Source organism: Salmo salar, chromosome 26, assembly GCF_965601325.2.
Source record: "Salmo salar chromosome 26, fSalSal1, whole genome shotgun sequence".
Lineage (NCBI taxonomy): Eukaryota > Metazoa > Chordata > Actinopteri > Salmoniformes > Salmonidae > Salmo > Salmo salar.
Window position 1 is genome coordinate 8,659,354 of NC_138316.1, and position 23,683 is coordinate 8,683,036.

The 23,683-nt window shown below is 42.7% G+C and overlaps 1 protein-coding gene and 1 pseudogene across 2 annotated transcripts in view; one reads left to right on the forward strand and one right to left on the reverse strand.

Annotated features, from left to right (window-relative positions):
* The first annotated feature begins 3,615 nt into the window (after window positions 1–3,615).
* LOC106586981 (cysteine and glycine-rich protein 3-like) lies at window positions 3,616–8,583 on the forward strand (annotated as a pseudogene).
* A 58-nt stretch (window positions 8,584–8,641) lies between these two features.
* Window positions 8,642–23,683, reverse strand: part of zdh13 (Probable palmitoyltransferase ZDHHC13) — a 28,266-nt gene continuing 13,224 nt past the window's right edge. Inside the window, 15 exon segments of one of the 2 annotated variants that reach the window (NM_001173682.1) lie at window positions 8,642–11,297; window positions 11,444–11,541; window positions 13,229–13,386; window positions 13,502–13,585; window positions 13,870–13,963; window positions 14,138–14,200; window positions 14,407–14,531; window positions 16,627–16,727; window positions 17,139–17,272; window positions 17,559–17,684; window positions 18,198–18,360; window positions 18,536–18,600; window positions 18,764–18,908; window positions 20,071–20,148; window positions 20,333–20,455. In NM_001173682.1, the coding sequence (NP_001167153.1) occupies window positions 11,159–11,297; window positions 11,444–11,541; window positions 13,229–13,386; window positions 13,502–13,585; window positions 13,870–13,963; window positions 14,138–14,200; window positions 14,407–14,531; window positions 16,627–16,727; window positions 17,139–17,272; window positions 17,559–17,684; window positions 18,198–18,360; window positions 18,536–18,600; window positions 18,764–18,908; window positions 20,071–20,148; window positions 20,333–20,455 (1,696 nt within the window). In that variant the 3' untranslated portion in view covers window positions 8,642–11,158. 2 annotated transcript variants of the gene reach the window in all.

Below are 23,683 nucleotides of genomic sequence, written 5' to 3' on the forward strand. Positions count from 1 at the left end.
CCCATCTTAGCTACTACTGCATCAATATGTTTTGACCATGACAGTTTACAACCTAGTGTTACTCCAAGCAGTTTAGTCATCTCAACTTGCTCAATTTCCACATTATTTTTGACAAGATTTAGTTGAGGTTTAAGTGAGTGTTTTGTTCCAAATACATTGCTTTAAGTTTGAGAAATATTTAGGGCTATTCCTTGCCACCCACTCTGAAACTGCTACTACAGCGACTGAAATGACTTTAACACTCAACAAAGAGCTGCAGTCATTTCAGTCACTGATGTGTATAGTGTTGAGTCATCCACATGCATAGAAACTCTGGCTTTACTCAAATTCAGTGGCATGTTGTTAGTAAAAATGTTAAAAAGCAATGGGCCTAAACAGCTACCCTGGGGAATTCCTGATTCTAACTGGATTATATTTGATAGGCTTCCATTAAAGAACACCCTCTGTGTTCTGTTAGACAAGTAACTATTTATCCACATTATAGCAGGGGGGGTAAAGCCATAACACATACATTTTTCCAGCAGCAGACTATGATCAATAATGTCAAAAGCTGCACTGAAGTCTAACAAGACAGCCCTCACAATCATTTTATCATCAATTTCTCTCAGCAATCAGTAATTTGTGTAAGTTCTGTGCTTGTTGAGTGTCCTTCCCTATAAGCATGCTGAATTTCTGTTGTCAATTTGTTTACTGTAAAATAGCATTGTATCTGGTCAAACACAATTTTTTTCCAGAAGTTTACTAAGGGTTGGTAACAGGCTGATTGGTTGGCTATTTGAGCCAGTAAAGGGGGCTTTACTATTCTTGGGTAGCGGAATGACTTTAGCTTCCCTCCAGGCCTGAGGGCACACGCTCTCTAGTAGGCTTAAATTAAAAATATGGCAAATAGGAGTGGCAATATCATCTGCTATTATCTTCAGTAATTTTCCATCTAGATTGTCAGACCCTGGTGGCTTGTCATTGTTGATAGACAATTTCTTCACCTCTAACACTCACTTTACAGAATTCAAAAGTACAGTTCTTGTCTTTCATAATTTGGTCCGATATACTTGGATGTGTAGTGTCAGCGTCTGTTGCCGTCATCCGTAAGTTTTTAATGCTTTACTGGGAAGCTTATCAGCGGTAGACTTACTCATGTTATTAACATTGGAGCTAATAGTGCAGGTTGAGTTGCATAAACTGGTCTTCCTACTATTGCACACCGCCTCAGTGCTAACAGTGTAACTCTGGTTTATAGACTTATGATTACGGCTAACAATAGCTGTAGGATAAACAGATGTATTCGGTGCAATTAGGGGTACATAAATGAAATTACTTACATTGTGTTTGCCAATGCCCCTAAGATAATGTACATTTGATGCATCATTATGACGACTCATTTTCACAATGGTAGGGATTAACTGAGCTGGTCTTGGATCATTTACCAGTCATTGTTTCAATGCAGCCTTGAAATGCGTGGACAGAGTCCAGGAGCCAAGATGACTTGGATAGACTCCGTCATTCCTGTAGAGTATCTTCTGTATCCAGAAGGTGTCAAAGTTATCAATAAAAGTGACTCCAGCAGAGCTACAGTACAGTAATCTTTTAGCCAGATGTGTGTAATGCCAGCAGTCTGCTGAATCTTTCACACCCGCGGCCCAACGATGGTACTGGACCTGAAATTATTGGCTGTTTTTTGGAGTCTTTTAATGCTAAAATCAGTTCTTTAAAATCCATTTTCAAATGTTCCGAGATAGCCCTCCTGATGTCGTTTGACCCCACATGGACTACTACAGTGTCAGCTCCCGGCATCTGTGGTAGAACAGTCGGAAGCAGCTTTGTTATGTCCTGTACTCGTGCTCATGGGTAGCACAGGGTTTTTGCCTTGGGGACCTAGATGTTTCTCACCATAGAGTTGCCTATGATGACAGCTGGTGATGTTGAATGGGCCGGTCTCTCAGGCAGCCTCACGGACTGGTGAGGCTGGGAACTCTGAGGATCTGAACCCGAGGTAGAAGCCACCGGAGAGGGAGACAGAGCAGAGGACGAAGACACAGGTACCTCCGGATCCGATCTTGATTGGAAAGCCACCATGGACGAAGGCGCCGGAAGCTCTGGATCCAGGGCGACAAAGCTGTTTCTGGTCTGTGTCAGTTCCGGGCTCAACATCTCCATGGAGACCCCCGTTGCCAGAGGACGCCTTCCTTGACTTCCACGGAGAGTGACGTACCTCCATGGCTGGTGGTTGTGTCAAGATCAGCTCCAATCTCCAGGGAAGGGGGAGACCCCTTCGGGGATGGATCCCTGACTAGCACCGGCCAGTCGGCTGTGGAGAGCCGACACGGCGGCAAAACTTCCACCAGACCAGAGCGGCGTCCGGCTACTACGGCGGAAGAAAAATAAAAAGTAGGTGGGCGTGGGTTCCCCAGTAGCTTATGTAGGTTTGCTACTTGCTTGCTAAGAGTAGCTACTTCGCTCCTATAGTCAAGCAATTGCTCGATCTTGTAGGCAAGCAATTGCTACACTGAAAGTCAACGCAGTCCACATTGTCCCGGAACAAAGCATCTCCTACAACGTTGGAAATGTTCAATAGCGGCCTCCATTTGAGACTGCTGAGCCAGCTAGGCTAGGTGGGCTTTCGCGTCTCTACCCCTATACGGAATCTGGCAGGATCCCGAGACAGATAGCAGCGCTCACAGCAATTTAGCCCAACAGAGCTGTAGGATTCAAAATAAAAATATATAAAAATAGTCAGCTTTTAAACCGAGGTCTTTAGTTCAGGTTTCACTGTTCGAAAGGGTTCAACAACAAACATACGTCGTGCTCTGATGACATCCGTGTTGATGCAGCTTTGTAAGTGTTCTGGAGGGCAGGTAGTTTGCCCACGGTGATACGTTGTGCAGACCGCACCAGTCTCTGGGGAGCCTTGCGGTTGTGGGCAGTGCAGTTGCCGTACCAGGCTGTGATACAGCCCGACATGATGCTCTCAATTGTGTATCTGTAAAAGTTTGTGAGGGTTTTAGGTGAAGTTCGAATCCAGACTGTATCACAACCAGCCGCGATTGGGAGTCCCATAGGGTGGCGCACAATTGGCCCAGAGTCACCTGGGTTTGGCCGGTGTAGGCAGTCATTGTAAATAAGAATTTGTTCTTAACAGACTTGCCTAGTTAAATAAAGATTAAAATATATATTTACAATTTTGAATTAGGGAAACCAGACATTCTTCTTTTTTAAATTTACAATAGCCAGAGGCACACTCCAACATCATTTACAAATGAAGCATGTGTTTAGTGAGTCCGCCAGATCAGAGGCAGTACGGATGACCAGTGATGTTCTGCTGATAAGTGTGTGAATTAGACAATTTATGTAAAAAGTAAAAACAAGTCTTTAGGAATGTAGTGGAGTAAAAGTTGTCAAAAATACAAAATAGTAAAGTACAGACACCCCAAAAAACTACAAGTAGTACTTTAAAAAGTGTTTTTACTTAAGTACTTTACACCACTGGTCCTAAACAACCTCTCCAGACTGTAGTCTTCAGAAATAGACTCTGACCAGGGACAGCTGAAAGGGCTGTGTTGATTGACGTGGGTGGGACCATTGTTAGACTCCAGGCCCAGGCTTCTGTGGCCTAATAATATGAATAATGCCATTATCCACAGCCTGATATTTAGTCGCTTAATAGGTATCCGGGCATGAAAAAAATAGATTTTGGTATTAAAATAAAGGAACAAAATACTTCAGTTTTTTTGCTGTCCAACCTCTATCCTGACAAAGTGATGAAAGTTAGTCCATAGCTGTCATGGCCACAACATACTTTCTCCTGCAAACTGTGGTTCAGTGTTGACTGTGTTAATGTGTTGGTTTGGTTTTGCTCTTCACCCCAGTAGCCTGCAGGAAAGGACTGGACAGTACAAAAGCCGTAGCGCATGAGTCAGAGATCTACTGCAAGTCCTGCTACGGCAAGAAGTATGGGCCAAAAGACTACAGCCAGGGTGCTGGAGCCCTCAGCTCTGACCACCCTGGACAGAACCTGGACATGCAATCTCAAGAGTAGGTCCCTCTCATTATTCTCTCTGACTTCCACCCCCCCCTCTCTCTTTCACATCTGTTCATCTGAACAACCAATTTAAAGGACGACACAACTAACGTTAAATAGGCTAGTTAATTAAAAACACGGAGTTGTCCAGGACACTGCTGCAGTTAAATATCGATGAAAACATACATCAGTCATATTTTCAGTATCAAAAGAGACACGAATACAGCTTTCATAAAAAGCTTCCCAGACTTTTAAATGTTACCAAGGAAACATTTTAATTGACATATGGCAAAGCCTTTCTGTGAATATGGATGTTCGTTTTGGTCTCTTTGGAGATTTGTAATTTATTCTTTCCTCTTTATGAAGTTCTAAGCCTCACCCCACATCCACAAACTCCAACTCCAGTAAGTTTGCACAAAATGTGTGGAAGTTCAGATCGCTGCCAAAGACGTTCAAAGGCTGTCTACGCAGCAGAGAAGATCATGGGGGCAGGAAAGGTAAAAGTCCTCTTTATAAGCCATCTTGTGTAACAGTGTAGGTTCCGTCCCTCTCTTCGCCCCAACCTGGGCTCGAACCAGGGACCCTTGCACACATCAACAACTGACACCCACGAAGCATCGTTACCCATCGCGCCACAAAAGCCGCGGCCCTTGCAACGCAAGGGGAAACCCTACTTCAAGTCTCAGAGCGAGTTACGTCACTGATTGAAACGCTATTAGCGCGCACCACCGTTAACTAACTAGCCATTTCACATCGGTTACACTTGCACCCTTTAGACCACAACAATACAAAGATCACCTAACTCTGATATACAGGTGCTTGTGTTTCTTGTTGCAGCCTTGGCATAAAACCTGCTTCCGCTGTTTGCTGTGTGGGAAGAGCCTGGAGTCTACCTCACATGGTCTCTCATATCATTGCTATGCAGATGACACACAATTAATCTTCTCCTTTCCCCCTTCTGACAACCAGGTGGCGAATCGCATCTCTGCATGTCTGGCAGACATATCAGTGTGGATGACGGATCACCACCTCAAGCTGAACCTCGGCAAGACGGAGCTGCTCTTCCTCCCGGGGAAGGACTGCCCGTTCCATGATCTCGCCATCACGGTTGACAACTCCCTTGTGTCCTCCTCCCAGAGTGCTAAGAGCCTTGGCGTGACCCTGGACAACACCCTGTCGTTCTCCACCAACATCAAGGCGGTGACCCGATCCTGTAGGTTCATGCTCTACAACATTCGCAGAGTACAACCCTGCCTCACACAGGAAGCGGCGCAGGTCCTAATCCAGGCACTTGTCATCTCCCGTCTGGATTACTGCAACTCGCTGTTGGCTGGGCTCCCTGCCTGTGCCATTAAACCCCTACAACTCATCCAGAACGCCGCAGCCCGTCTGGTGTTCAACCTTCCCAAGTTCTCTCACGTCACCCCGCTCCTCCGCTCTCTCCACTGGCTTCCAGTCGAAGCTCGCATCCGCTACAAGACCATGGTGCTTGCCTACGGAGCTGTGAGGGGAACGGCACCTCCGTACCTTCAGGCTCTGATCAGGCCCTACACCCAAACAAGGGCACTCCGTTCATCCACCGCTGGCCTGCTCGCCTCCCTACCTCTGAGGAAGCACAGTTCCCGCTCAGCCCAGTCAAAACTGTTCGCTGCTCTGGCACCCCAATGGTGGAACAAGCTCCCTCACGACGCCAGGACAGCAGAGTCAATCACCACCTTCCGGAGACACCTGAAACCCCACCTCTTCAAGGAATACCTGGGATAGGATAAAGTAATCCTTCTAACCCCCCCCCTTAAAAGATTTAGATGCACTATTGTAAAGTGGTTGTTCCACTGGATATTATAGGTGAATGCACCAATTTGTAAGTCGCTCTGGATAAGAGCGTCTGCTAAATGACTAAAATGTAAAAATGTACCACAGTGACAGACAACGATGGAGAACTCTACTGTAAAGGTACGCACACGACCAAAACAAGCTCCCACCATTTACATGCAGCTAAGACCACAAAGCTAGCCAGCCCTACAGAGCTCCCTTAGATCAATGATACAGCGAGGCTTCAGTAGAAACCATTGGCAGTCGGTGACGTTTAAGATGAGAGGGTGAGAGCATGGCCTTATTTATATTACTGTATATTGATGACTGTCATATTCCATTCACCCAGTTCAATGTAACGTCGATGTGTTTAGGCTACTACATGATACTCACATTTTCCCTATACCCATCATGAAGTTGCTACAACCTAGCCTTTGAATGAAAGTTTACAACTTAAAGAATTTTGAGTAATCAAGGTGACAGACAGTGACACATTCAATGCCGCCTTGCACACTCTTGCTTGCATCTAGCTGATCTAGGGAGTAAACGTTAGTCCAACAGTTGCAAATGTGAATTTCTATTGGACAAATTCAGGTATTTTCATCCCGTTTCGTTCCGTTTAACCTCACTAGGATAGGGGGCAGCATTCGGAATTTTGGATGAAAAGCGTGCCCAAAGTAAACTGCCTGCTACTCAGGCCCAGAAGCTAGGATATGCATATAATTGGTAGATGTGGATAGAAAACTCAAAAGTTTCCAAAACTGTTAAAATAATGTCTGAGTATAACAGAACTGATATGGCAGGCGAAAACCTGAGGAAAATCCATCCAGGAAGTGCCATTATTTTGAAATGGGTGTTTTTCCATTGAAAGCCTATCCACCATATAAATGGTTATGACCCAGATTGTTCACAACTAGTGGAAGCCATAAGGAATGCAATCTTTAGACATTGTTTCAGGCTTTTATTCTGAAAAATGAGGGAGAATGACAACATTGAGTGAGTGGACCCTGGGATCTCCTCAGAGCTGGTTACTGCGCACGACCGAGAGCGCGCCTTTCTTGTTTTTCTTTTATATTGACGACGCTATTGTCCGGTTGAAATATTATCGATTATTTAGGCTAAAAACAACCTGAGGATTGATTATAAACATCGTTTGACATGTTCCTATGAACTTTACAGATACTATTTGGAATTTGTGTATGCCTCTTGTGACCGCATTTGAGCCATTGGATTATTGAACAAAACGTGGATATAAAGAGGGACTTTATCGAACAAAAATAACATTTGTGTAACCGGGAGTCTTGTGAGTGTAACCATACAAAGAGCAAAAGGTAAGTGATTAATTTTATTGCTATTTCTGACTTTCGTGACTAATCTACTTGGCTGCTAACTGTTTGTAATGTTTTGTGTGCTGAGCGCTGTCCTCAGATAATCATGTGGTTTGCTTTCACCGTAAAGCCTTTTTGAAATCTGACACGGCGGCTGGATTAACAAGTTAAGCTTTATTTTGATATATTGCACTTGTTATTTAATTAAAGTTAAATATTTATAGTAATTTAATTTGAATTCGGTGAAATTAATACACCCTGATCTAACGTAAACACAGTTCACTTTCATAGAAGCCACATACAAACAGCATGATCACTTTGCTCGTTGTAATTCCTTCTTGCATCTACGCGCTCTCCTCCTCTCACCTTTTCCCTTCGCTTGTGGACTTCAGTACACAAACCATCAGTGACCAGGCGAAATAAAAACTTTCCAAGCCAAACCTTCATATGATAACCGCTAACCACAGCCTACATCGTTGTTACCATATTAATGTCATAGTTCTAGTAGATATGTTGACTAATACATTAGTAAACCCGCTACAATCATGCAGTACAGTATACAGCAAGCCATTTAGCAGTTACACCGGGGGAAATAAATGAATAAAACCAAGCTTACTTTGACTTGGAAGAGTTCCAGTGTTGGATAGCCATAGCCAGGTAACGAACATAGCATCCCTCTCTGTTTGACCCGGGTGTTTGAGTAGGCTAAACTAGCTAGCTGCATCCGCTAGCTAAGCGGAAAAAAATACAACTAAATATAGCTCTCAGGCTTCTACATTTTTTAAATAAATCAATTTGTTCAAAACTGTTCAACTATTGTCTTTCTCCGAGTAAACTACTCACATTTTATGAACTGCAGTGCTAGCTAACTGTAGCTTATGCTTTCAGTACTAGATTAATTCTCTGATCCTTTGACTGGGTGGACAACAAGTCAGTTCATGCTGCAAGAGCTCGGATAGGTTGGAGGACATCCTCCAGAAGTTGTCATAATTACTGTGAAAGTCCATGGAGGGGGGTGAGAACCATGAGCCTCCTTGGTTTTGTATTAAAGTCAATGTATCCAGAGGACAGGAACTAGCTGTCCTCAGGCTACACCACGGCGCTACCCTACAGTGTGCTGTTGAGGCTACTGCAGCCCTTCCTTGCAATGAATCAATTATTTGGTGATGTGAATATATTTTAGTATAGATTTATCTAAAAATAACTAATGTTTCACTATTCACGATGGTCCCCCCCTTCCTACTCTGAGGAGCCTCCACTGCTAGAAAATCAATGACTCAGGCACCAGGAACTCAGTACTGTATCTTTCAGTGTTTCATTATTTCTTTGTTGGTTTCTTCCCTCTTTCTTTGTCTTTGCTACGCCCAAAACTTTGGGCCAAAAGGAAAAGGGCTAGGTAACATGGGAATAGTGGAAGATGGAGAATGAATTCCTTGTAATAGTTTGTGTGAAGTTCTTTTCTTCAAATATAGAGCATTTTGAGCAATTAGTAAAAATGTGTTTATTTTCACCATTAGCTTGTATACTACATTTCTTAAAACCTTGCCTTACCATTGTCGAGTCTCAGCTGGATTTTACGTCACAGCATTTACCAACACACCAAACGATGGCGAGAGAAGCAATGTCCAGCTTGTATAAACTGCACATTCCTTTCTTGAGTTCGAGGCAAAGGAACAGCACTGCTGCATTTGCATAAAAAGGACATTGTTGATCTAAAGGTCATCATATCAAAGCGAGCAGAACGTCAAACATGGACCAGCACACACACCTGGTTACAATACAGACGATCACCTATGGACTGTGTATAGGATGGGTAGACCTCAAATGGCATCAATCAATTATAACCAGATGCTCTTCAAAATATATTGAAAGTGCAACACAATAGAATATAAGCGCACCTCAAAAGAAATAGGAAGCTTTGAGGCAAAAACATTAAGCGCCAAACAAAAGCCAACAAGCCGTTTAGCTAATAATCTCTCTCCACATTAAAAACAAATTAACATGAAAATAAGAGAGGGAAGGAAACACATAATTAAGTCATATTTCTGTTGTGTTAATGTGCTGCCTGGTAAAGACGGCTACACTAACATGCCTCCAGCTGTGTTTTTAATTCATTATTAATAGATTTCATCTGCGCTCATAAATATGCCTGTGTAATTTAAATAAACAAGGCAACACTAATTACCAAACACATTTGCGTTAATCTATCCAAATTTATGTCTGGGCGCCCATGCGCAAGCTTTTTCTAATTAAAAGTACATAAGCTGCAGGAGGCTGATGAGGGTGTGTGTACATGGATTGAAAAAAATATGTTTACCTGCAATGAGATGGTGTGAAGTAAAGGAATGATGTCTTGACTGGTCTTTCTTTGGCTTCAATTAAGAGAGGTCTTGGTATGCATCATTTGTTTCATTAAAACTGTCTCCTGTGGTGTGGATAAGCCTGACTTAGTACAGGCTTACCCAAATATGAAAATGAATGCCAACATATGAAATTATAAAAAGGTAAATAAGAGGATGATTACAGTTTTACTAACCATGTCTTCACATGGCTATGGAAGATCGATTGGAACATGAAGATAACCAAATCTCTCCATAAGCAGTCACGGGGACATAAATCAAAGCTCACATACAGTATCGAACTCAAAAGGCTTTCTGACGCCATAGTAAAAATCAACTTGCAATGCTTTATTCTAATATCCAGTGCAAGCGAGTTACAATGGCACATCACTTCATGTGGTTATGCAGAAATTTTTTTGTTGAAAAAAAAAAAAAGCAACATAGCTTGGACGCCAATGTCATCGCGTGACATTTCAGGTCAAACATAATAAAACTGTCCAGTCTCATCAAAGCCACACCCTGTAAGACGTGCATACCACCAGTGTGACTTCAACACAAAACAGTGAATCAAATGCATCCCATGACATTTCCACCCGGAAATATCGCTTGATTTCTATCTGTAGGAATGATATTCCACGAGACCATTTTTTCTTAGCATGACTTGAAGCTATACATTAGCATACAAAGTCCTAATATGATAACATAAACATAACTAATGGAGTAATAGATCTTTCGTTTTGGTTACGGTAACATAAGACAGTTGGTCATTAATCGAAATGACTGGAAATCTCAGACGGTTGCTTTAAGGCTGAAAGAGAAGAGCATAGTTCGTAAGATGGTGGTCGGATATTGTATTGTTGAGATATGGGTTGAGTTCCGATTCCTTGCCTTCTCCCAATAGTGGGCACTAGTTCACCCTTAACGGATGTTAAAGCACTCAATTTGTGTAACGACTGCCAACAGTACACTGTCCACCATATTTCTTCCACCCTTTCATTCCTTCTAAATCCACAAGGGGGAGTGAACGAGCGCACACCTCTGGGAGAGGGAATCGGAAACAGCAATGGTGTGTCCCCACTGTCAAGAGAGGCTGGATAGAAAATGAGCATACTTAGGAGGTACAGTACCAGTATTAGAAAAACTGCTCTAGATAAACTGTATGCACTGCATGCTCCAATAAAAAGAGTTCAGTGACTGACAAAGCAATGCTTTGCTTAAACTGTCTACGGTGTTGGTCCTTCAATCTAAAAAACACCCACAGCCTCTTGCGAACACTGTAAAACAGACATTTAAAAGATCATTCATCATAAAAAACACATTGATCAAAATATAACTATATTTATATTCATAAAAACACTGACTAACTTAATATACAATTTAAGCCATATTAAGGTTCATTTGACTTCACAAATTATATTTAAAATGTTCCTTTTTTCCCCTCATTAATATATACCAGCGTAAGGCAGCAGCAGTCTGTACAAAAGCAAACGCATTAAAAAAAAATGTAAAAGTCAGTACAACTTCCTCCATGCTATTTCCCTTTATAGTGGTGTTTCTTCACAGGCTGTCCAAAATATACAAAAGATTAAAAAATAAATAAGCTTAATCCGTTTGGTCCAGAACGACCGTGGACCCAGCCCTAGCTGCCCTCTGACCCTGTGGGGTCAGACGATGTCGGGGTGGCCGAACATCATGTGGTCTCGGCTGGGTGGGTACTGCTGGGTCCAGTCGACCGTGGCGGGCTTGAACAGGCCACAGCAACGCAGCTGGAAGAATGACACCAGGTTACGCACCACACCCAAACTACGGAGGGAGAGAAAAGAGAAGAATGGAGAAAGTGAATGAGAAGCACTGGGCTACAATCCTAAATAGTGTGAGGGAACACTGCTTATTGCTTTCCGTCACCAAGTAAACGGAATCGGCAGGTTAGCCTGATGAAGACCACTTACTTGTAAGGGTTCTGTCTGAGGGAGATGGATTGTGGGAGTTTCCTCTGACGAAGCATCAGGTTTGCCCTCTCCGCGGTGGTCAGGCCGTAGAACGCAATCTGTTCAGACAGACACGCATACACACGTCTAACTAAAATAGAAATGCCCCTACGCCTCCAAATTGTCACTTAGGCTTACAAGTCCCTGTCGTAAAATAATTATGATAAAACAATGATAAATAATGCAGCCGTTTAAATATTTCCTAAAAAAGACAAAAGCAAATAGCAGTCCAGCTCTCCTCCCAGCCCGGCATCATTAAGGCAGTGAGAGGGGCCCCAGCAGGGGGGGGGGGGACTGCCCTAGGGAAGGCGCAGCAGCAAGACTGCTTCAACACAGATGACAACACATCAATCATGACTAATACACGCAGCGTTTGAAGTCTGAGCAAATCAAAAGAAATACACAGTAAAAACAATGGCAGCTCGAGCAAAACGAGAAAATCAAATAGTGTATGTAGCTCGAGTGCAAATAGTAATGCAGTAGTTCTTGAACAGCTCTGAGACAACAGCGTTTCAAGAAGTTATTCAAATACAACATGTCTAGTTGTAGCAGTGTAGGTTTTATTGTAGCATCATATAGCTACTACTACACACACACAGTAGAGGGCGACCGATTACCTTGTCAAGGAGCCATGGTAAGTTGCTAGCTAGCATTAAGCTTATCTTATGAAAAACAATCAATCTTAACATAATCACTAGTTAACTACACATGGTTGATGATATTACTAGTTTATCTAGCTTGTCCTGCGTTGCATTATAATCAATGCGGTGCCTGTTAATTTATCATCGAATCACAGCCCACTTCATCGTCGCCAAACGGGTGATGATTTAACAAAAGCGCATTCGCGAAAAAAGCACAATCATTGATTGTAATTAATTTGCCAGAATTTTACATAATTATGACATAACATTGAAGGTTGTGCAATGTAACAGCAATATTTAGACTTAGGGTTGCCGCCCGTTTGATAAAATACGGAACGGTTCCATATTTCACTGAAAGAATAAACGTTTTGTTTTCGAAATGATAGTTTCCGGATTTGACCATATTAATGCAATAAGGCTCGTATTTCTGTGTTTATATTATATCATAATTAAGTCTATGATTTGATATAGCAGTCTGACTGAGCGATGGTAGGCAGCAGCAGGCTCGTAAGCATTCATTCAAACAGCAATTTCCTGCGTTTGCGAGCAGCTCTTAGCAATGCTTCAAGCACAGCGCTGTTCATGACTTCAAGCCTATCAACTCCCGAGATTAGGCTGGCAATACTATAGTGCCTATAAGAACATCCAATAGTCAAAGGTATATGAAATACAAATGGTATAGAGAGAAATAGTCCTATAATTCCTACAACCTAAAACATTAACTGGGAATATTGAAGACTCATTTTAAAAGGAACCACCAGCTTTCATATGTTCTCATGTTCTGAGCAATGAACTTAAACGTTAGCTTTTTTACATGGCACATATTGCACTTTTACTTTCTTCTCCAACACTGTGTTTTTGCATTATTTAAACCAAATTGAACAGGTTTCATTATTTATTTGAGACTAAATTGATTTTATTTATGTATTAAGTTAAAATAAAAGTGTTCATTCAGTATTGTTGTAATTGTCATTATTACAAATATATATATTTTAAACAAAATTGGCCGATTAATCGGTATCGGCATCTTTTGGTCCTCCAATAAGCGCTATCGGCGTTGAAAAATCATAATCGGTCGACCTCTAAAACACACACACACAGTTACCTGGTAGAGCTGTATGACCAGTAGTATGGAAGCCCAGGAAGTATGGAAGAAAGCTAGACAGAAGATCCCCAGTACCCAGGAAGAACAGCCCACCAGGGCAGAGATAACACCCCACACGCCCTCCTCCTGGTAGTGCAGCGGACAGTGCTTTGACCAGTCTGGCAACACACGAGAATGTCAGGCAAGAAAATGAATGCATTTACTTAAGAATGTACACAAATAAAGTGCAATAAAGTACTATTGTCTATGTGATTAATTGAGACTGTCACTCACACATGAGACATCCGTAGAACATCCACGCTCCCATCAGGCAGAGAGAGAGCAGGAAGAGAACAAAGAAGTGGTGATTCCTGGCACCTGAAGAAAGTAAGGATGGGTGGGAGAAAGAAGACCAAAACTGTCATTAAAACGTAAAACTCTGGTACTGACAAAGTGGCTAATGCTGGCTGTGTATTTGAGTCAGCTAATCTTAGAAGAATACTGTATTTCCAAGTGTTCAAACACTAGTTGACTGCCACTACAATGATTGTATTCCACTACACAAACCTATTAGTGCGTATTGAGGCTTAGTGTAGATTATCCTACAAACTATATCTATAATATATGGTAGACAAATATATAAGCTCTGTGGTTTTAGTTACCTATGCAGCCATTGATCCAGATGGAGTGATGATCCTGTTTTGCCACGCAGGCGTCACAGGAGAAGCAGTGATTGGCCCTCATTGGCTTCTTCATCTGCATAACCAAAAAACAACATCCAATCAGCATTTCTTCATATCACCCCATTTCCTATGTGAAAGCTTGAGCAAACATATTTGTTAATTGGAAGTCTTCAGTATCCCGCTATTAGCTATGGTTTGAGTAAATGTGTTGGAATGTGACCGGTCTACTTTGGTCCTTGTGGCTTACCATACAGGAAGTGCAGAAGATCCTGGGGTCCAAGCAGCCCGCCTCTGCCAGCAACACCACATTCTGTTGGAGACACAGAAGACCAACAAGATCAAATCACATCCATGTCATTGAAGTAGATTGGCAGCCATGTCACATGCCAACTACCCCTCAAACCTGACCAGGGTAAATGTGACCTGTCCATAATGTTTTTCTAGCAGTCTTTAAAAAAATTAATTAACAAAAAAACAGTGATGGAACAACGCCTCTCCCGATGTCCTGCTCCTTACCATCTTTTTCTCTTCCTCAGTTGCCTTGACGATGCCGGGGTCAGTCCTACAGGAGCGGAGGTAGTAATAGAGCAGAGCTGTGGCGTTGAAAGTGAACAACACCTGTACCGTGGCACTGGGACCATGTAGGGAGATGGGTTAAGGACATAACGTCACACCAAATACAGTAGGTGTATTCCAACCTACCCTGGAAGTCATGTTCTACCTGATAATTCAATTGCACCCACCTAGTGTCCCAGGACTAAATAAGTCCCTGATTAGAGGGGAAGAACGAGAAAAAAAAGCCGCAACTGACAGGTCCAGATTTGAATTTTATGGGTATGAAACACAGTATATTGCATTAACAACTTTAACACATAAAACCATGATACTGGACCGAGATGTACTTGGTGCAAAAGTGCGCCTCAGCGATAGTGCTGCAGCCTCTCAAGCACATATTGCCCATAGCAGCATGGGTAGAACATACCACCTGAACCCTATACTTTCGTGCTGTCTCCCCTGTATACACTGTACCCCGCCTACCTGCCATATGATCAAATATGCAAGGAGGAAGGAGCTCCGGCTCTCCTTAAAGAGATGGACTTGGTTAGGCTGGACTAGAATGGGCTGGATTAAACTAGACCGAGATGGACTAGGACAGTCAATGACAGGGGAGCTTTTTAAGTGTTGATTCAGTACAGTGTTACATGCTGGGCATATACAGAATGTAGAGTCCTGTGCTGGGTTGGAGTGTGAGTGTCAGAGGACCTGTGTTAACCTGTTAGGGCTAGGGGGCAGTATTGACACAGCCGGATAAAAAACGTACCCGATTTAATCTGGTTACTACTCCTGCCCAGTAACTAGAATATGCATATAATTATTGGCTTTGGATAGAAAACACCCTAAAGTTTCTAAAACTGTTTGAATGGTGTCTGTGAGTATAACAGAACTCATATGGCAGGCCAAAACCTGAGAAGATTTCATGCAGGAAGTGGCCTGTCTGAGAAGTAGTGTTTCATCTTGGCTCTTTTTATTGAAAACTGAGGATCTGTGCAATAACGTGACACTTCCTACGGCTTCCATAGGCTCTCAGAGCCCGGGAAAAAGCTGAACGATATCGAGGCAGGCTCTGGCTGAAACACTTTATCGCTTTTGGCAAGTGGCCACTCAGAGTACTATGGGCTTAGGCGCGTGCCCGCGTCGACCGAATGCTTTCTTTTCTTTTGTCTCTTTACCTAAACGCAGATTCCCGGTCGGAATATTATCGCTTTTTTATGAGAAAAATTGCATAAAAATTGATTTTAAACAGCGGTTGACATGCTTCGAAGTACGGTAATGGAATATTTAGAATTTTTTTGTCACGAATTGCGCCATGCTCGCCACCCTTATTTACCCTTTAGGATAGTGTCTTGAACGCACGAACAAAACGCCGCTGTTTGGATATAACGATGGATTATTTTGGACCAAACCAACATTTGTTATTGAAGTAGAAGTCCTGGGAGTGCATTCTGACGAAGACAACAAAGGTAATACCATTTTTTCTTATAGTAAATCTGACTTTGATGAGTGCTAAACTTGCTGGGTGTCTAAATAGCTAGCCCTGTGATGCCGGGCTATCTACTGAGAATATTGCAAAATGTGCTTTCACCGAAAAGCTATTTTAAAATCGGACATATCGAGTGCATAGAGGAGTTCTGTATCTATAATTCTTAAAATAATTGTTATGCTTTTTGTGAACGTTTATCGTGAGTAATTTAGTAAATTCACCGGCAGTGTTCGGTGGGAATGCTAGTCACATGCTAGTCACATGCTAATGTAAAAAGCTGTTTTTTGATATAAATATGAACTTGATTGAACAAAACATGCATGTATTGTATAACATAATGTCCTAGGGTTGTCATCTGATGAAGATCATCAAAGGTTAGTGCTACATTTAGCTGTGGTTTGGGTTTATGTGACATTATATGCTAGCTTGAAAAATGGGTGTCTGATTATTTCTGGCTGGGTACTCTGCTGACATAATCTAATGTTTTGCTTTCGTTGTAAAGCCTTTTTGAAATCGGACAGTGTGGTTAGATTAACTAGAGTCTTATCTTTAAAATGGTGTAAAATAGTCATATTTTAGAAAAATTGAAGTAATAGCATTTCTAAGGTATTTGAATAACGCGCCACAGGATTCAACTGGCTGTTGAGTAGGTGGGACGCAAGCGTCCCACCTAGCCCATAGAGGTTAAAGGATATCAGGCAGGAACCACAGGCACCAGGTGACCAGCATCCAGAAGACTGACGCCATGAGAGCTGTAGCAGGAACCAGCGACTGCAGGGCCTGGCTCGCCAACTGCCTGTAAGTGCACACACACACACTTATTGTATACGTTATAACATTGTTTCAACTAATAGAAGCCTTGTATGAAAATGAAAAAGGAGTGGTGCCATAAATGCTCCCAGAGAGTACATTTTCTACTTAATGAGCAGTCGTGTCAGCAAACGACTGCCCAGGGAGATTTGACGGAACCGAGCACGGACAGTATGAATAAAACCAGGCTACTAGTCAGGATTTGAGCGCCATCTTGCGGGAGGTCCCTAGTTACACCAACAGAGCTCTAGACATGGGGTGCACTGCGGATCTCTCAATGCATCGCAGTTAACTAGCAGTTGAAGAACACTCATAACAGCTGATCAACCCTAACCGCTGCGATGGTGTGTGGTCTCGTCGACTGGATTGACCACGGGCGGCCAATGTGCGTTCTCACCGTTGGGCCAGGTTCACCACAGCCATCACACAGGCCAGCAGAACCCCTTTTAGCAGCCAGGATTCTGAGCTCAAGTCAGCTATCGCTCCCAAACTGCCCAGCACAGCAACGCAGAACATAAACTGAAGACACACCTAAAGAGAGACAAGGGCAGAGAGAAATAATCACGTAAATAATCATTAAAAGAGCAATACTAATATTAATTTCAACCACAATGCGAGGAAAACTGCAGCGTTGGGATCTCTATTTTAAGCAGAGGTTAATTATTGTTCTCCCTTATGCTGTCGCGCACACACAACACTGGAAATATGGGTTAACATCTCTCATAGACATTTGTTGAGTATATGAAAGTGTAGTGCCCCGCACCCTGTGTGTTGAAGTAACATAGGCAGAGGAAAAGGGTGTTTGTGGTGTCCATACCCTGTATCGGTTAACTAGGCGCAGGCAGCGGGAGCTGGAGCGTATCCTCTCCTGCTTGATGTGGTTGAGCATGTGGATGAGCAGGGGGCTGTGCACCTGGTGGGCCAGGTCTATGGGAGTGTGACCCTGAGAAGACAAAAATGCAACACAGTCCCATCATCACGCTCACAATCCTTAGTTAACCTCACGCATTAGTCACTACGGCCATCGCTCGTCCATATATTTATATGTACATCTACTTATTCATCCCTTTACATTTGTGTGTATAAGGTAGTTGTGAATTTCTTAGATATTACCGCGTTGTCGGAACTAGAAGCACAAGCATTTCGCTACACTCGCATTAACATCTGCTAACCATGTGTGTGTGACCAATAACATTTGATTTGATTTACTAGAGCAAATAAATATGCACATGTTCATCTTTCAAATAGGCCAACACATGCATCTCAGAGCCTTATATATATATGTTAGTAACATCCTGAGTATGATGCATGCATCGATTTAGTCTATGAATTGACCAACCCGAGGTGTGTAACTGTGTGTGAAGACAACCCATCGCTATATGGCGGCCATATTGTCCTCCAGGAGCTCACATTTACTATAGGATTAATTAGTGTGTGTGCGTGATCAGGTTCTCACGTTGGCGTTCTCGGCATCCACGCTAGCCCCGGCCTCCAGCAGGATGTGGGTGGCGTCTACGTTTCCTGCCAGCACGGCACAGTGCAGCGGAGAGTTCCTGTTCACTTTGTCCACCGCACTCACCGACGCATTGCATTTCATCAGGAAGTTAGTGGGCTCGGGCCTGCATTCAATTATTTGTTTATTGACTTCAGATCTCCCCCACCCTAACACTAACCATGACCTTCCTTAGTAGTACATTACCAAAACAGCCTAATAGGCCGGTTATTGAGGACATATGTTATTGTAAGAATACATGGAAAAGAAACAAGTAATCATTGGCTTGCAGGGAAACGTACCCAATGATCTTCTGTGCTGCCAACATCAGGGGTGTCTGCCCATTTGAGTCAGGAAGGTCAACTTCCTACAACAGCAGAAAAAAAAAAAACGAAACACTCATGGAAAAAAAGGCCATGTTAGACTGAAGGGAGAATAAAGGAGAAAGTAAGGATGAGAAAGCACAAGAATAAAAGCGAGAATGAGTATGGCTGAGAGAGAAAAAGAGAGCAAGAGAGAAAGAGTCTCACCTGTCCCTTGGCCATGAGGTAGGCTGCTATGGGCATGTGTTGGAAGAGGATTGCCAGATGCAGGCTGCGGTAGCCCTCCCCGTCGGCCATAGATGGGTCGGCTCCGTACCGCAGCAGCTGGATCACCATGGAGAGGTGGCCCTGCCTGTCCACAGACAACCAAACATAAATCACCAAACCATTTTTATATGTACCCCATAACACAATTCATAACTCTGATTGAAAACCTTGTTAGCGCTATGTAGGTACAGATCCGGTGAAATAGATTGGCACCCTTACACTTTTTCAATGGAGCAGAATGTTCTGTTTTTTCTTTACTTTTCAAAAGTGGTTGAATGGCTATTTCTACCCTGTAACTTACGATGAGATAAATAAAGCACCACGGTATGAGTCACAATACCCATAAAACCTTGGAGTCAAACAGGGAAATGGTTCTAATCTTTTTTCCAACATTCATTTTTCCCATAGGGGACTTTAGAAGCACTTAAAAGGGACATGTTTCGTGTACGCTTACCCTGTTATGACGTTTTGATAACCATGTAAATCTCTCTAGGACAAGGTGACTTATCAATATATTCACCTGTATTTCCCCCCCCACCAAAATGAAACGCTAATTAGTTGCTAATGTGGCTATCATAAAGGACTATACATGCAATGATCTGGACGAGACTGCCAAATTGAGGCAAAGGTAAGAATCTCTGGATTAACAATCTAGCGTTAGCTAAATGTAGTAATGAATAAATGGACAATTCTGTGAACGGTCTTGTGCAAGTTTTAAGTTGTCATAATACGTGTTAGCAAAGGTGTCAGCTAGAGATAATGTGAAGGAGCTTGCAGGGATTTGTAGTTTTGCATGATGTCTACTTGATGCTAATTAGCATTTTTGAATCAGAGAGTAAATAGAGGCAAATAAAATGATAGAAAGTCCCCTTGTCCGAGAGAGATTTACATGGTTATCAAAACGTCACGCCAGGGTAAGCGTACACGAAACACAGCCCTTATTTGAAGCACTTCTAAAAATCCCCTATGGAAAAAATTATTGGAACCATTTCCCTGTTTGGCTCTATTACACAGTAAATGAGAACTTGCCTCCATCCAAATTCATTTGAATAATTTAGTCCAGGCCATTTTTTGCTTTGAAGTGAATCAAACAAATACACTTACGAACAACGCAAGTTTAAACGTATCTGAGAAGAAATAGTCAATCATAGTCAATCATGTAAGTGTGCCAATATATTTGACCCGAAACTGTAAGGGTGGATAGAGAGGGAGAGAGGGGTGACCTTGCCTACCAACAAAGCAATTACCTTATGGCCCAATGCAGGGGTGTGGAGTTCAGGTCACCACCTAGCTGGTCTATGACGGCCCCTTTGGATATATAATACCTATGAAAGAGCATTGAATGGACATCTTTAAAAAAAATACACCTGCCAATGTCTTTGCACAGGAATCTTCCACTTAGCATGGGCTCCTCTTTGGGAATGACGTTGGATTGTTGTTTTTAAGAAAAAACTCAAAATCTAAATCTACATTCCTAAATCAGACACGTGTTTGATGTAGAGCCCTTACTTGACCACCTCTGCGCGGTTGTTAATGGCTGCCCAGTGTAAGAGGGAGACATTCTCCTTGTCAGGCTGCCTCACATCGTAACCAGCCTCCACCAGTTCCTTACATCGGTCCAGGATACCAAACCTAGAATCCAAGCACGGGGGAAAAGATATTAAAAATCGATCCACTCGCACATAGAATACATCTTTCTATCCATCCATCTTTCTCTGGTAAAATATTCTGGAAGGTGTACTGGAATATAAGCATGAATTAAAAGGAAAATCTGGTACACTAAATGAGGTTACCATTGTAACCATGGTAAGCTACAAGATTCTGTCATGTCATATCTATGTACTGACACTAGGGGTAAGTATTTAGTCATGTTCATAAATTGATGCCATGGCTTTTCTGCATTTGGTCAGAAAAGTAATGCTAGTTATTAGCATGCATGACTACAATGACATTTACATGGTCTGGTTGGAGAACAGAGATGTTGAGTTTGAGAGAGAAGTTGCCGGAAGGATGCAGGATTTTCACAGGAACAAAATTGAACACGTGGTCCCGTGCGGCTCAGTTTGTAGAGCATGGTGCTTGCAACACCAGGGTTGTGGGTTCGATTCCCATGGGGGACCAGTATGGGGGGAAAGTATGCACTCACCCCTGTAAGTCGCTCTGGTTAAAAGCGTCTGATAAATGACTAAAATGTAGGCAGCAAACACAATTTAAGGAACATCAGAAATAGATAGATTTGATTCTTATTTAGCTTAGAATTACATTGATAAGGCATATGCACCCCTGAGTAAGCCATCTATCAATTTTCCGTTTTTCCTGTGCCATCCAAATTTGTGCATAGCCAAGGTAACATTACTAAAGAAAGTAGTTTGTTATCAAACCAGAAATTCGCAGCTCGCTAGTAGTTTAAAACGGTCCGCAACATGGCTTAAAAAAATTATAAAACGTGCACCAACTCGCGTAGAAAGAGAAGGTACAGTAGCTCAGGTAATATAGAGGTTAACGTTTGAGTGGTTTGGGCTAGAAACTCACGGTTTTAAGTGATGTAAAAGCTCAAGCACGACTGTCACGGTGCTCCGTTTTTCCTCTTTGGCAGTGGAACTGAAGAGACGGCGTGACAGCGAAGTCAGACTGGCCCGTTTGGTCTTACAAGCATAATAAAAAGTATCCACTTTGCGCAACCGCTCCAATAATTAAACAACTAACAAAAGAAGAAACCCCATCACTAGCTGCACACCCCACTCATCATCACGGCTAAATAACATTTTAAAAACTGATGTAGATGCGCAGAAACAACGGACAGAGAAAAGCAGCAGAGTAGCCAGTGTGGTTAAGGTATGAATCTGGCTGCTCACAGCTGTCACACGTGATCATTTATGGAGAACTCACTCTGAACTCGGTTTGATATTCTATTCGTAGGACGCATAGGGTTGCATTCTGTGCTCAGTCATTCATTTTGATGTGAGAAACACCATTATTTGTTGGTATCAAGGAGGGGATTCGATTAAGTCGGCCCGGGCAGGCGTAGTTTGCACCGAGTGAAAAGTGAATGCATTTGTTTGGGAACCGGGAAGCCTGCCATGAGCCGGGTGCCCTATTCTGGCCGACGGCAAAGTCGGCTTAAAACAAAAGTGATGTAGGTTAAGCACTAGTATTCTGTGTTTTCACATGCAGAAGTGATTGCTTTTGATTTAAAAAAACTGCCTTCCCAATAAAAACTACATTGAACAAAAAGATAAATGCACCATGTAAAGTGTTGGTCCCATGTTTCAGGCGTTGAAATAAAAGATCCCAGAAATAACAAATGCACAAATGTGTTAACATCCCTGTTAGTAAGAATTTCTCCTTTGCCTAGATAATCCATTCACCTGACAGGTGTCGCATATCAAGAAGCTGATTAAACAGTGTGCTTATTATACAGGTGCACCTTGTGCTGGGGACAAAAGGCCACTCTAAATGTTCAGTTCTCACACAACAAAGTTATGAGGGAGTGCACAATGAGGGAGTGCGCAATTGGCATGCTGACTGCAGGAATGTCCACCAGAGCTGTTGCCAGATTAATTAACATTAAATTAAATTCTCTACCATAAGCCGCCGCCAACGACATTTTAGAGAATTTGGTAGTACGTCCAACCGGCCTCACAACCGGCAACCACGTGTATGGCGTCTTGTGGGCGAGCGGTTGGCTGATGTCAATGTTGTGAACAGAGTGTCCCATGGTGAAAGTGGGGTTTATGGTAGAAAATTGTGTAATTTATGTTTCAATACTGTTTATGCATCGAATAAGGTTTCTCAGTACTGTCTCATCTGTGTCTGTGGGACTGAGTTGGGCCTCTGGGGCTTGGCGCTCGCAATTGATTTTTGATGGCTTTGTGATAAAACCTACAGCCTGCATTCCATAGAATGAGTTGGTGTTTGTATACTGTGACGTACCAGGGAGGAGATGTCTCTGGTGTGGACGGCTGATGGGAGGAACCTCGTCTTAGGGGCCAAACCCTGGTTTCTACACAACTGGAAAAGTCTTCACAGTAAACGCTATCTGGCTGGGGGAATACTCCTTTCTCACATACAAATCCTTATCTTTTGACCCATTTCAGACATCTGCAGTTTGTCACGCATTCAGGAGGATGTGTCTTAGTATTTTATAGTTGTGGCTCAGTTCTGCTCGTTGGACTCTCAGCGAACGCTTAAGCGTGGTCGTTGACCAGCTTCATTATTGCAATAATTAAAACGATATAAAAGAATGATTGTTTGAAGAAATAAAGTCTCTCTCGCTTGGTTAGAATTTCCACCACAGGTTATGGTATGGGCAGGCATAAGCTACGGACAACAAACTTAATTGCATTTTAAAAATCAATGGTAATTTGAATACACAGACGACGAGATCCTGAGGCCTGAGATCCTGAGATCACTGTGACGAGATCCTGAGGCCCATCGTCGTGCCATTCACCAAAGATTAAGATGGGCAAAAAAACACAGATACTGGACAGAGGAACTATGCCTAGAAGGCCAGCATCCCGGAGTCGCCTCTTCACTGTTGATGTTGAGACTGGTGTTTTGCGGGTACTATTTAATGAAGCTGCCAGTTGAGGACTTGTGAGGCGTCTGTTTCTCAAACTAGACACTAATGTACTTGTCCTCTTGCTCAGTTGTGCACCGGGGCCTCCCACTGTTTCTATTCTGGTTAGAGCCAGTTTGCACTGTTCTGTGAAGGGAGTAGTACAGAGCGTTGTACCAGATCTTCAGTTTCTTGGCAATTTCTCGCATGGAATGGCCTTCAGTTCTTCGTTTCTGGCCATTTTGAGACTGTAATCGAACCCACAAATGCTGATGCTCTAGATACTCAACTAGTCGAAGGCC